Source organism: Mixophyes fleayi, chromosome 3 (assembly GCF_038048845.1).
Source record: "Mixophyes fleayi isolate aMixFle1 chromosome 3, aMixFle1.hap1, whole genome shotgun sequence".
Taxonomy (NCBI): Eukaryota; Metazoa; Chordata; class Amphibia; order Anura; family Limnodynastidae; genus Mixophyes; species Mixophyes fleayi.
The window spans coordinates 336,098,696-336,112,377 of NC_134404.1; the positions used below are offsets into that span (position 1 = coordinate 336,098,696).

At 41.6% G+C, this 13,682-nt stretch overlaps 1 protein-coding gene across 2 annotated transcripts in view; it reads right to left on the reverse strand.

Moving 5' to 3' along the window:
- TMEM63A (transmembrane protein 63A) overlaps positions 1-12,826 on the reverse strand; it is a 48,692-nt gene extending 35,866 nt beyond the window's left edge. The window contains exons 1-3 of one of the 2 annotated variants that reach the window (XM_075204333.1): positions 12,709-12,826; positions 2,727-2,931; positions 1,001-1,080 (exon numbers count right to left, since the gene is read on the reverse strand). In XM_075204333.1, the coding sequence (XP_075060434.1) occupies positions 1,001-1,080; positions 2,727-2,921 (275 nt within the window). In that variant the 5' untranslated portion in view covers positions 2,922-2,931; positions 12,709-12,826. Of the gene's footprint in view, positions 1-1,000; positions 1,081-2,726; positions 2,932-3,156; positions 3,179-12,708 lie in introns of those variants that run through there. The other variant, XM_075204334.1, reaches the window with a different exon arrangement.
- Between the last annotated feature and the right edge of the window lie 856 nt (positions 12,827-13,682).

Here is a 13,682-nt window from a genome sequence, read left to right on the forward strand (position 1 = left end):
GGGTCGTACTGTGCGTCCAAGTGGCTTCAGAAACGGGCAACAAGCAGAGGTGGCAGCGTTGTTTATATGCCTTCTCCACCCTCTCAGCGTAAAACTACATCCCGTTATTTAAATGCGCACTAAGCACAAATTATTATTTTTTTTAACTCGTTCCCATATGATTTATCCTTTCTGTACATTATGTGATAGCAATATACATGATCAAATGAATTAAGAGAAGTTGGAGAAAAGATATAAGTTGATTAAAGGTAAATAGGTTAGGGGCTGGTGGAATATAATGTGTCTGCAATTTTATCGTTAGCAAAGGAATATAATTGTGCAGGTGTAAATGTCATAAAGACACCTTTTATGTCTAGTTTCGGTTAAACCGGTGATGAATATTCTTATCTATATGTGGTTATCAAGAAGTACGATGAGTGTGACGTAAAGGATTGATCGACACATTATGTTTTTAACATGTAGACTATAAAAGGTTTGTTGTTACTGTAGTCTGCTACCATTGCTTCTATTGAACTGTTTGCTCCGTACCGTACAAAGACTTATGAAATAAGCTACAACACATTCTGAAGAGTCTTCATTCTAGAATTATTCTACAACAGTTCCGGTTATAATAAGCGGTTGAACAGCCCATCTAAAGAATCTCCCATATACTTATTTTCTTTTGAAATTAGACCTTCTCCTTATCGCCAAAAATCCCTTCCTCCGCCTCCCCCGTTTTCCTTCCCTACTGCAGGTAGAGGCACCGTACTTTCATACTAGTTAATTTTCGAGGAGGGTGGGAGGGAGAGGAGAAGGCATAAGATGGTACTACAAAGGGCTACTTGCTGTGTATGAACAGACTTACTGTATCCAGCAGAAATGTCTCTAAAGGCAGAACATAAGAACAGACACAAATTAACACATTTACGTTCCAGTCTCTGTAATACAGTCACACAGCTTTATCTCAGGAGGGAGCCAAAGCCCTTTAAATGATGTGAAGAAACTGGAGGGGATCAGATACCTGTCCGAATCATACACGAGGGCCACGCGGCCATAATCCCAGAATCTCTTCCGAATGATGGAGAACATCAACAGCAACAGCTGAAACAAGGACAGGGGATAAACGTTTTCAAGACCGTTTCATAAAGAGCCTAAAAATCAGCATCTACTTATTTAAAGTCAGCTGTGAGCAACGATCAACACAAACGGGACATGGATCATTTCATATCAAAGTGTAAAGGGGGTGGTTATATTAGGAGTGACCTCCCTCTTCAGCAAATATACCTAAAGTGCAGCAAATTGGGGAGAGGGGGTTATTCCTTCACCAGGACCCTCAGCGTTAGTGGACAATAGTTACAGTTGTGTACCACTATGGTGGCCGAGGTTCCAGCATTGGCTAGACTGGATACGCCCATGTGATTCAAACTGCAGGGAACTGGCAACTTGCAGCGCAAACCCCACTGTGCTCCCCGTACTGAGAAATGGTATGGTCCAGTGTAACAGTCCATGACCTAGGACTGAAATGTTACACAGTAAAGGAAGGGGTGAGACAGATGCTATGTGGAGTGCAAGCTGGTGAAGGAAATAAAACATATGAGAGCAAAACAAAAATACAGAGGATCCAGCAGCGAGGAAACTCATCCAGCTAGGATACTGTGGGTGCAATTCAACAGCAGAAAATACAAATTATAATACGCTATAATCCAAATACTAAAGTAAAGACTTGGAATCGAAGACCGTATTTTGGTGCTGCCTGAGGACCAGCAAAGGAAAGACAGGAATGGAGAGTACACAAAAGAAATACTGGACAATATATACATTAGTATACATTATATGATTATAATAGTCAACCCTTAAAGGATACTTCCACCTAAAATGAAAATGTCAGATTTGGGTGGAAATAAATAAATAGAGTTTTACAATCTGATCCCCTTCTTCCCTCGATTGCTTTAATTGTCAGTTGTTGCTCTCCTCTCTCTGCTACTATTTGGGACAGGTAGCAGTGATGTCATAGCCCCTCCCCCGTGACCGTACTGTTCACGCAACAAACACAAAATTTGGGGGGGGGGGGGGGGGGGGCGGGGGGGTAGCAACTGATGTTTGGATCCTTCAGGAGGACTCCCAGGTCTGGGACTACACCACACACCAGTTGAGTAGAATTATTTCACTATACTTCAGTGAACTCCGCCCAAAACTAAAATGATAACGTTAGGGTGGAGTTACCCTTTAATATTTACATTAGACAAACACAAAGGGGGAAAATTAATGGGAGTGCCATTAAGAAACAATTATTAGAATAAATGACTCCATTAAAGTAGATATTTTCATGACCACAAAGGATACCTAATCTCTCTGACACAAGCGATTTCTAAAACTCCTTGAGCAAATAGCTTTTCACATATTAAGGTCTGTGAATGACGCAACAGTGGTGCGGGCAGGGATGCAGGACGGAACACTATCACTTCCCAAAGAGAGAAGGTGCTTAAATTTCTACAGATTAAGGCATTGCTAGATACACTCTGCAGCACAGTGTATCTTACCAATCCTGTCAGTTAGGTAGGGACTTATATTAACAATAGAGACCCCCAAGGGTCTATCATACCTAATTCAGAGGACATAAAATGTTCACAGAGGCAAAATATCCGGTGGAAATGAAAATCTGGCAAAATTACGAGAGTGCTGGTGGTTTGGAACAGAACAAAGCCGCACTCTGTGGTTAAAACTCCGTCACCATTAATGGAACTTACCACAAAACAAATGACATCCAGCATCAAAACTGTGGGAATCCCGCCGAACGTTACCCCTTGTAACACCGTGCTCCCCGAACGTCCACTGTAACAATACTGATCCGACCCATTAGAAGAATTCCCCACTCGGATGTCACTCCAGGTAGAGAAAGCGGGAGAGTGACCAGCAGAACGAAATGAGAAGAATTGCGGCATCGGGACGTACCTAGAATGGAAAGAAAAAAGCCACTTACATGAGGTAAGACAGGAGAGGGGACACAAAGCTGACTGTGCTACAGGCAGGCAGGAGACAATGTGTCCTCTGATATCTAGGCCAAATGAAAAGCTCAATGTTTTCAGTTAGTGATCCGGAAACTCTAATTATACATATTTGATTATATTACGACGCCAGTAATAACAAGCCGTGTGCTACGGATGATGGGAGCCTCACTAAATTCCAAGCCTTGTCTTCACGTGCAGGATTTGCAGTATCTCTTATCACACACATAATATAGAGGCCCGGGTAGTGGGCAGCACGGTGGCTCAGTGGTTAAGCATTTCTGCCTCGCGAGTTCAATTCCCGACAAGGGCCTTATCTGCGAGGGTTTTTTTATGGTTTTCTCCGGGTGCTCCTCTTTCCTCACACAAAAACCATATTGGTGGGTTACTTGGTTGCTGACAAAATTAACCCTAATGAGTGTTAGAGAATTTAGACTGTAAGCTCCAATGGGGCAGGGTGAAGATAATGACAAATATTGTCTGTACAGCGCTGCGGAATTGGTGGCGCTATATAAATTAAATGATGATGATGATTGGAGTAAGGTTACCCATTGCCTCTCTTCCCTTAAAACCCTTCTAAATAGAGGAAATCACTTTCTTGGTCTCATACATGTACATATCCTGTAGCAATATCCTGGCAGTTTCCCTTTCTGTTACATCACCCCATTATACGCTGTATGCCAGGAAATTATGATTGCTACATCACGTCTACTTTAGTAATGACTCAGAAGACTGAGGTTTCCACATAAGTAGGTGGCCCCAGGGAGCCGTGTCTACACATTAAACCAATAACAGACATAAACCACTGATTAACATGAACTGCCTGTAACGCGGTTGGGTATATGTGATCTGGTGACGTGTTCTCCGTCACCCCTTCCCAGCCATGTCCTCAGATCAAACGCCCAAGTGTACCTAGGCCACTCTAAGTTAATACAGTCCCCCAGTGTGCAGGTGTAATAGAGAGAAATAAGCGCAACGCAGGTGAGGTGATGCACAAACACAAATATTAATAATAACTTGGCACCAGGTCGTCTTCTAAGGTGTATAAATTTGATTTATGTCCAACGTCTCTAAACACATTCTCCTGACTTCAAACTTGCATTGGAACATAAATCACTTAAGCGCATTCAACAGTTTCCCTTACTCCAGCTGGAAAACACCTCTCCCAATGTCTCTTTACTATACCGGTCATCACACACGCTCCCAGTACCCGACTCTCTCACGTAGATCAGGTTTATCTGGACTCCGAGATATCTTTCTCCGAAATTCGGAATGTGCATCCATGACCCTCGATTTCTATCCTTGCCCACTCTCTTTCTCCAAGTCCTGAAAGGCTTTCATGTCCCTTTCTCAACTTCATAAGTACTCTACACTCTCATATTACTCAGTCGCCCTTGTCATCGCTCACACTTACCCCAACCAGGTGGCGTTACACAATCATGGGTACCAACATATTCTGTACCTCTCTACAGGGAAATCCCAAAACTCTGTTCCCGCCAGAGAGCATGCCATTAAAAGCTAAATCCTAATTCTTTATCAGGCCTGGCTTAACAACAGCACTTACAATGACATCTCTTATAGTCAAGGGCAGCCAAAACTACGCAACGTGTGGATTTAACAAATGAGGTTAAACGCAAAACCCAGGTGCAGGTAAATGATTAGAAAGTCACATGAGAGGACAATTCAGATATTACATTCCACAGATATAGTAACAACTCAATGTTAATAACAGGGAAACGTAATAACGGGGTGTAAGCTGGATTCAGCAGTCCAGCGGACTAACGCACATCAAGTGACTGGGCGCTGCGTCAAATAAATTAATTAGCTATAGTTTCTGTATATCAGTATAGTAATCGACATCCTGTTACTATATACACACGCTGAATATGAACGGTATACAAATTGAGTATAAATAAACATGACAAAAATTCTGCTGCACACACGTGAACTATATTTAATAGCAGTAAATTTTGATTTTGCATTAGGCCTCAGTATTTTACCTGTCCTTTCCTAAACTGCTACAGCCACCCTCATATATACTCCACAGGATAAACAGTGAAAGGAATTTATTTAATCCAAAGAAATTAAAAATTAAACTTTAAGAAAGACGAGGACCAGAATGACAGATTTAAGTGTTTCAAAGTGTTAAAAAAAAAGAGAAACCAACAATCTCAAAATAGAATATAAAACAAATGCTCAATTTCATCAACACAGACTCCTTTTGAGCATTTTAGATGTTTTATAATTGAGCCTTTACCACAGGACAACCAAAATTTGGAGGAAATGTCACTCCCCAAAATAACCTTCAACCGCAAAAAAAAATAAAAAAAAATGCTGAACTGGTATTCATAGGAATTTGGAAACCAAACAAAAAAGTATAAAAAAACAAAAGAAACCAAACCACAAGGGAGGGCACACAAAGCAAATAAAAAGTAATCAGTGCCTGTCTTCACGGTTAGTCCTTCAGGGAGATTCATTTACTTAAACGTCATAAAAGTGCTTTCCACTCGAATGGGAACACAGCACTGATGTTTTCCGATAATATCCCTCAACTTGAAGACAAGCTAATTATTAACTTTCCGGTTTCTTCCTAGCAGAAACAATAAGAATACATTAAAGTATTTTTATGTTCATCTTCGGAGCCGGCGACTCACCCGACATATTAATTAGACATGAAGATCAAGTCAGGACTCACAATACCATCATATTCCCTTTTTCCTATTTCGTTGTTCTTGCGCTACTACTCCGGAAAGCTGCGCAGATTCCATCCAGGCACCGTTTTACAGAGACTACACTCCGAATTTATAAACCAAGCCCCCTGTGTCCAATGAATACTGGACCAACCCACAAAATGTCAGCCTCCAATGAGTGTAGCCTCCACCTATTTACGGAACCACCTCATGTCCCTTCTGGGCCCCCACAGTTTCCGCTTTGCAGGTGAGCGGCAAACACGGAAAGCCAGGAAGGGAGAACAAAGTAAACAAGGAGAGAGATCCAAACTCCCGCTCAGTATGGTCACAGTGAATGTGACTCTGGATTTAATAAGTCACAGTCTTTGTTCAATCACAAACTGCGTTTCTATACAGCCCCATTCGTAGAGGCTTGGACAGCAACGATAGGTTGGGTCCTTCATCGCACACCCACGTCTTATTTCCAGGCTGCTAATGTGCCACTTCTTGCCTTCATCCAGGTAACGGTGGAGGACCGCAGGTTGGGGGTTAGACACTGACCTTAACTTGTAGATAAAAAAAATTAAAAAAAAAGTGGAACTCAAAACGTAATATTTTAAAAATGATCTTTAAACTTTAAAGCCTATGGGCCCAAAAGAGGAGCCAGTATTGTGTTCCTGTGTCTTCCAGCAGTGGTTACCAAAACATAGATATCAACTTTTAAAAGTATTTTACCTTCAATGAAATGTCCTTTCATCATTCACAGATACCGACTGAGGACAGATCGATAACAACTGGTGGACGTACGCAGACTGGATTCCAGAAGGTTATCAATTCAAACGACGCCTCAAGGACAAGACTCCATAGTTGCACAATGTATAATTTACAAGGACACGCTTCTCCCGGACTGGTGTACGTAGGTACATCTCACATGGTCTCAGCAGAGCTCCGTATACCACATCCCCCATCATGGCATATTAAATGAACAGCATTATAATGTTATGTATTCAGTTATGTTGTGGGCTGTGTATAATATGCCGGTTATTTGGGCTGTACAACATACAATATTTCCAGCTGGTCATTGTAGAGTATAATGCGTGAGGATTCGTCATCATTTTTTGAGGATCAATACTGGAATATCGTTTTGTGGGGGGCAAAGGGTGAGGTAATAATATTTTGGGGGCATCGTCTGTCTGCATAGTAAGCTGGACACAGACTGTGTATAATATTCTGGTCCTTTGGGATATATTACCTAATATTTCCATCAAATGACTGTGGTTAACTTTGTCCAGGACTGTGCTAAGTCCCACGGGCATCACCAAAATAGACGTTTTCTAGGAAAGGCATGTGTTCATACAACGTGACTGTCATGCTTACTCTGTGCGACTTGCAAACACTGCACTAAATAAATAAAGATTAATAATAATAGATATGGTAATGTTGATTCATTCAAGGACTTAATGAAGTATAACTAGTAGAATATAGTCAGTGATATCATCCCACAGTTTCTGAGATCTCACCAGACAATTTCAGGAAAGAGTTCTATTTCCAGTATAAGGCGTTAGTCCACGAACAAGAGGGGCTATGTAGGATGCTAAAGAGTGGTTCTACCTGGCCAATGAACAGTATAACAAATCACTATTTCAAAGAGCTATAATGAACACAGCGCCATCTGACCAGTATACAGGAGCCATTCTTGTGACCTGGATACAGTGAAGAGAATACACTAATGACCGATCGGTCTTGCTGGTAATATTGGGTCTTGGTGCCTGGTATTAATACAGCTAAATGCTGTTACTTTTTTCCCCAGAGAAAGTGGTAATTTCACCTACACAAAAAGGAAGTCATCGTTGTCAGATGTGAACTATTAAGAATGCAACCTGTAAATTCACTAAGAACCCGTAAGATCACTGAAGGTAGGCTGCATGCTTATGAATGACCTCTGTGGTCATGTGAGCATGCCCCCAGCCTATCACAAATATGAAGGTGGCCCGCTTGTTCTACAAAGTAAGGACGGGAGGAAAGGACAGAAAACATTTTCAGAATTAAACAACTCCCCCTCCCCATAGGCAAACCGAGGGGGGGTTCCTAGTGCCTGGAAACCCCCTTCAAGCCTGGGGTATTGTATAATTGAGGTGGCTGGACCCTGCCCCCGCTTCACACGGCTCTGCTTGAAAAGGGAGAGCTGTGTGCACCTAACAGTAGTGCACGCGGCATTGCCCATGTATATTATGGGGATAGGAAGAGTTGGAGAGCAGCCAAGCACTGTCTAAAGTTTTAGCCACGCCCCCATGCATGCTGGTCACGCCCACTGGCTGCGTGGTGTGGAAACCCGCTCTACAAATCCTGCGTTTGCCCCTACCCCCTTTTCCCCAATGTCAACGAAAACGAGGTGTGTGTTTAAAGTAAATCCCCAGGCAACTAAAACTCAGTATGGGGGCATCATTTTGTCACTCATTCAGTGTTTTAGGTCCCCCCTAAATCTTTGCACTCTATGTGACCTTTGGTGGTAACGCTAATCAGCCCCCCAAAATGTCTTCCGCCACTGTGCAGTAGCTACGAGGGCTCTTTAAACTGCACTTTGAGATCATTATCAAACTGCAACACGCTTATTAATCAATGATAATTAAATCTGGTTTACCTCCATAATTAAACTAAGGGATTAAAACCTTCCTAATCTCAAATCATGGTGTATCCAATACCTGTATCACTCAAGGTGTTTTCTAAAGTAATTGCATGAACATTTGTTTTTCCTATATGCTACAAAAAAAAGTTGCGATATCTAATCAGTGTGTACAAACGAACAGCACACGCGTGGTTCAGTAATGTTGTGTGATCCATTTTCCCCCAATATGGTTTTAGTGCAGAAATTCCATGAGAAGGCCAAGTTAATTCTAATCAATATTTATTGGTAATAATAATTGATCATCTTCATCCCATGTCACAGAATTTCTTTCCTGATAGGATGGGTTTCCCCTGCTTGAAATAGGCCGATGCAGACAATCAGAATAACTACAGATATGATACTAATTAAAATGAGTCTTTTATGACAATGCAAAACAACCTTTCTGACATTAGTTAAAAAGGTGAATCTACCAAGACAGCATGATAATTGGGTTGCAGACAATTTGTTTCACATAACTTAAATATAGGATAATCAATACATTTGGCATTGTGGGCCTGATTTATCAAGGTATTGTGTTGTTTGTTTGTTTTTTACGTACATTTATTAGGCATACGCACGTCCATATTCAACAAGGATTCACAACAGGATACGTCAAATACATACAGGGAATATAAAGTCCCAAAAGAACACATAGCAAATAAAAATAAACTATTCAATTAATGTCACCTGTTAACAATTAATGACAAAACATTAAAATAATGTTTCTTTTACACCCTCCCCCCTATAAATTACAGTGATTAGGATGTTATTAATATTATGTAAAACTGGTAAGGTTGCCTTGTAGAAGCCTATAGCGAAACACGCGTCAGCGTTTTCTGGGCTCGCTGCTAATGTCAGCGCAGCAATTCAGCTCTTCTCCGGCTGTCATTTAGGACGGACAGCGTGCCAAGACGCAGGGGACTGCGTGCCACCTTCTGCACGCGTGCAGGGAGTTGCCGACCCCTGCTCTAGGCTAATGAGTGTGGTTATTTCCCTCTGTAAATTAATGTAGGAATTAGGCTACAGATATAATACAATTTGTACAGTCAGTGCTACTATTAAATAAGACCGACATATAATGGGGGGAATCCTGCTGCAGATAATATAAAATCCAGATAGCCATTACTAGTATAAAATATCAAGATTGCCATATAACTTTTAGCTATTTTTTAACCCCTTGAATGTCGATACTTACCCTATAAATTTTAAGACATGCCAGATTTAAGGCTGAAGATGCCAATTGAATATTAACCTTATAAATTCTATTTGTAATTTAATTTAAGATTGATACTTTAATTCAATAAGTGGTGAATTAGTGGATTATCACATATATAAGGGCATTCATACAGCAGGGAAGTTTTCCTACCTTTTTAACAGCATATGTGTTCTCATTAAAATCATCAATTTCTCCTTTTTTAATATTTTGCTATATTTGATTTTAAATTAACTAATAAAAATGTATATTTTATATGTGGATTATCAAGCATCAAGGTAAATAAAAGAGTGTCCCTTAAAACACATTTTCCTTCCTTTTCTCTCTATATTGTTTCTAGAATGTTATTAATGTCTACTGTATATAAAATGCATTTTTACAGTTGCTTCTGATTGCAAAAACATGTTCTAGCTGTATACCTGACCGGCATCACTAGTAATCGGCACTTACACCCGACCTGTAGCTGGTGCAAGTGATACGACTGAAAATCACGTACCGTAGAGATGTCCAAAGCTTGAATCAGACGCTGCTGCGTGCGATCGAGCTTGGCACAGCCTTACTGTACAATGACTACTACGTATATACGCCCATTCCGAACCCCGCTCCGCCTTTGAAATCGTAGGCTGCAATAAGGGTCCTTTGCGCTCAAAGATGAATTGGACATTGCTGCGTTGACAGGCGCACACTCCAGTTCTAGGCATGCAATGTTACACAATATACGGCACCTTCGTGAATCTGGCCCTGTGTCTAGATGACTAAAAAAAAAAAATCCAGCTTAAAAACACAGCCGTTAGACAAGCGGTCTAACATGTTAAACCTGATTCCAGCTATCCAGCTATCTTCTCAGGAATAAAGTTACAGGAAATCTTATTATGGTAAAAAATACCTGTGAACAAGTTCCCAACTACATGGATCAAGTCAGAGCTAAAACAAGCAACAGATACTTCTGTAATCTTGCGAACTATCAAGCCACTGAGCCAAGCTGTTTTATATAGAAGAGACACTAATAACATTCACAAATGCTACAGTACATATGTCCGGAACTTCATGCTGCAATGCCCTCTAAGGAAAAGCTGAGGCAAAAAGACAGAGGGGTAGATTTATCAAACCATAGAGGTGTTGTCCACAACAACCAATCAGACTCCAGCTATCATTTATCTAGTACATTCCAGTAAATGAAAGCTAGAATCTGATTGGTTGCTATGCGAAACACCCCCATTTTTGGTTGGTTTAATAAATATACCCCATGGAGTTGTTAACTTTTTCTTAATTTCTCAGTTCAGCGTGATGAGCCGCCGGAACAGTCCACAAAGACAATGTTCAGGCTGGAATCTCCGCTCATTATTCCTCGCGCCCCATAGAGGGCAGAAAAAGGAGTGCCGTTTCTTTACCAAGATAGGTGGCAATGTGCACAGGTGAACATCAAGGCGATGTCTGGCGGCAGCACACACCGAACAGAATCTGACCCATTGTGTGACAACCTAGAAGCTTCCTGCCCGATTGCCTCTAAAGAACCCCCATAGAACATCAGTGCGATGTCCGACTGTTCATCTCAAGGAATTGAATTTCCTTCATTATATAGTATAACTTCCTGGGAATTTCAGTGGATGTTACTTTTACACCTACTTAAACATTATTGCAGACCAAATACATCCCTTCATGCCACCGGTATTCCCTGATGGCAGTGGCCTCTTTCAGCAGGATAATGCGCCCTGTCATACTGCAAAATTATTCATGAACGCTTGAGGAACATGACGGAGTTCAAGGTGTTTTCTTGTCGTCCAAATTCCCCAGATCTCAATCCGATCGAGCACTGCTGAAAAACAAGTCCGAGCCATGGAGTCCCCACCTCGCATCTTACAAACATAACATCTTGGTGCCAGATACCACATGACACCTTCATAGGTCTTGTGCAGTCCATGCCTCGACGGGCCAGAGCTGTTTTGGCAGCACAAGGGGGCCCTGCTACACAATATTAAGCAGGTGGTTTTAATATGGTGAATGATCAGTGTATATTTACCATCAATATACCCCTGTCCTCAGCAGCTTTCCAGACACTTTTCTCTATAATCAGCCTGTGACGGCTGACGAACGCAGTTGTTATAATGCTGGAGGCTCTTATATAGTAACCCAACAAAATCAAACTCAGTATATGTCCTGTGAAGAAAAGCATGCAGAAAGCTGCTAAAGATAGTACATACAACACCTCAGTGTGAACTGCGAGCCCTTATACTAGAGGTGGTTCCCAATATGTAACACATGACAGATAAATCAGGGAACCAAAAAGAGATTGCAACATGTTGCTCAACTGTGGCCTCTGCAGAACATAACACACAAATATTTATATATATATATATATATATATATATATATATATATATATATATATATATAATAAATGTAAACATCTGCCCCACATACTCCATGTTAAAAATAAATTGAATTCATGCAGAGACCCACTTTAAGTGTATAACTGTGTGTTTAAGCCTAGTGAAAGGCATTGTAAAAAGCGTTCCACTGTCTGAAATGGCTAACACCCAAGAGCTTGCACTCGTTCTACATAACATACACGCAATGCTGCATAGGAGCTTTTGCCACTTTCGGTTTATTCATTTATAATGATCAAACCACATGAGAATGAGCCTTGTGTACTAAGTGGGTGGCTCGTCCTGTTATATGGAATGTGTTTAGTAACAGAACAGGGGGGTGAGGATCTAAGTGGCTGCAAAACACCAAAAAAAAACCCATAGATATCCCACCCCACACCATTAAGGAGCGATTAGAAGAAAGTGGAGCTCTTCTATGCTGCTTAATAAACTTCATGTTCCACTAAAAAACTATGTATCTGCCCCTTGCAATGCTCTAAAGCTCTAACTGCCCAAATGCACTAATATTATATAATAGACATTAATATATACATTATTATGAGACACAATCTGCAAACAGTAACCATTCCCCTCCACGATAACAGTCCAGAACACCTGCTGCTATAGAACATATTGCACAACTGAACAGATCACATGCACAGTATGTACAACCCGGATAAGGGAGATACAGAATAATGACTTCCCCACGCTGAGTGCTGCAATCAGGACACAGCACCGAGCACGGTGTGCAGGGGAGGGGGGGCTGGGGGTCCCCAGACACATTGCATGCACACAAAGTAAAGTCTCTTGCCTGTGTCAGCTGCTGGCCCCGGAGATCCTGGGGGCGGGGTCACAAACTTACTCAGGATCAGGGAGTGTTGCGCATGCGCCCTGCGCCTTCCTGCTGTGCAAGGAGTGTAATCACTTGGTGCTCACTCAGTGCCTGGTGTGCCACTCCTAGTGTGTGCACGTCTGCTTACTGTGTACTGCTGCAACGTGCTTATAGCACTACAGCAACTAATCTGCACTGGGGAACCCTTGCCCTTGTGTCAAAAGTAGGGGCGCCACTAATAAATCAGGGGTTTCTGTGGCCACGCCCCTCCGTGTACACCACACCCCCCGAAGAATTTGCATTCATTCATGTTTGTCCTCATTGTCCTGTTAAATGTCTAATCCAGACCTTAATGTGGTGACAAGTGTCCATGTCAGTGTCAGTGTCCATTTGGTGGCAAATCAGCAATAATGAAAGGATTAAATGCGAAGTGCGCTATAAGAGTATTTAAAAAACAAAAGTGTCAGCTCTTATGTCAAGTGATATTACTGCCACATGTAGCTAAGTTAAATGTGTATCATCCTTTTAATCCACATGTGGTTGTCTGATGCCCATTTATTTCATCCCCGTAAATGTGCACTGCTAGGAGTCTGAGGAGAGAGACTGGTGGTCTGCCCAAGCAGCGGCATAAGTACCATTGGTGCGGCAGGTGCTGTGCAACTGGCCCATGGAGATAATGGGGCCCTTTGCATGGCAGATGCAGAGGGTTGGGGACCCGGTTCTCTCTGCACTGTACAGGGAATGCTGGGGTCGAGCGCAAGCACATATGGACGATTCAATCTCCGGGCATCTCTTAGGTATGTGTTTTTTAGCCGTATCATTAATGACTACATGTATGCATGCCATAACGTGTTTGCAAGTTAGAGAAACTGTACAAATTTATTTTCTATACAGCACACATTAAGAACATTCTGATTTATGTATTTTCATGTAAAAATATATATATATATATA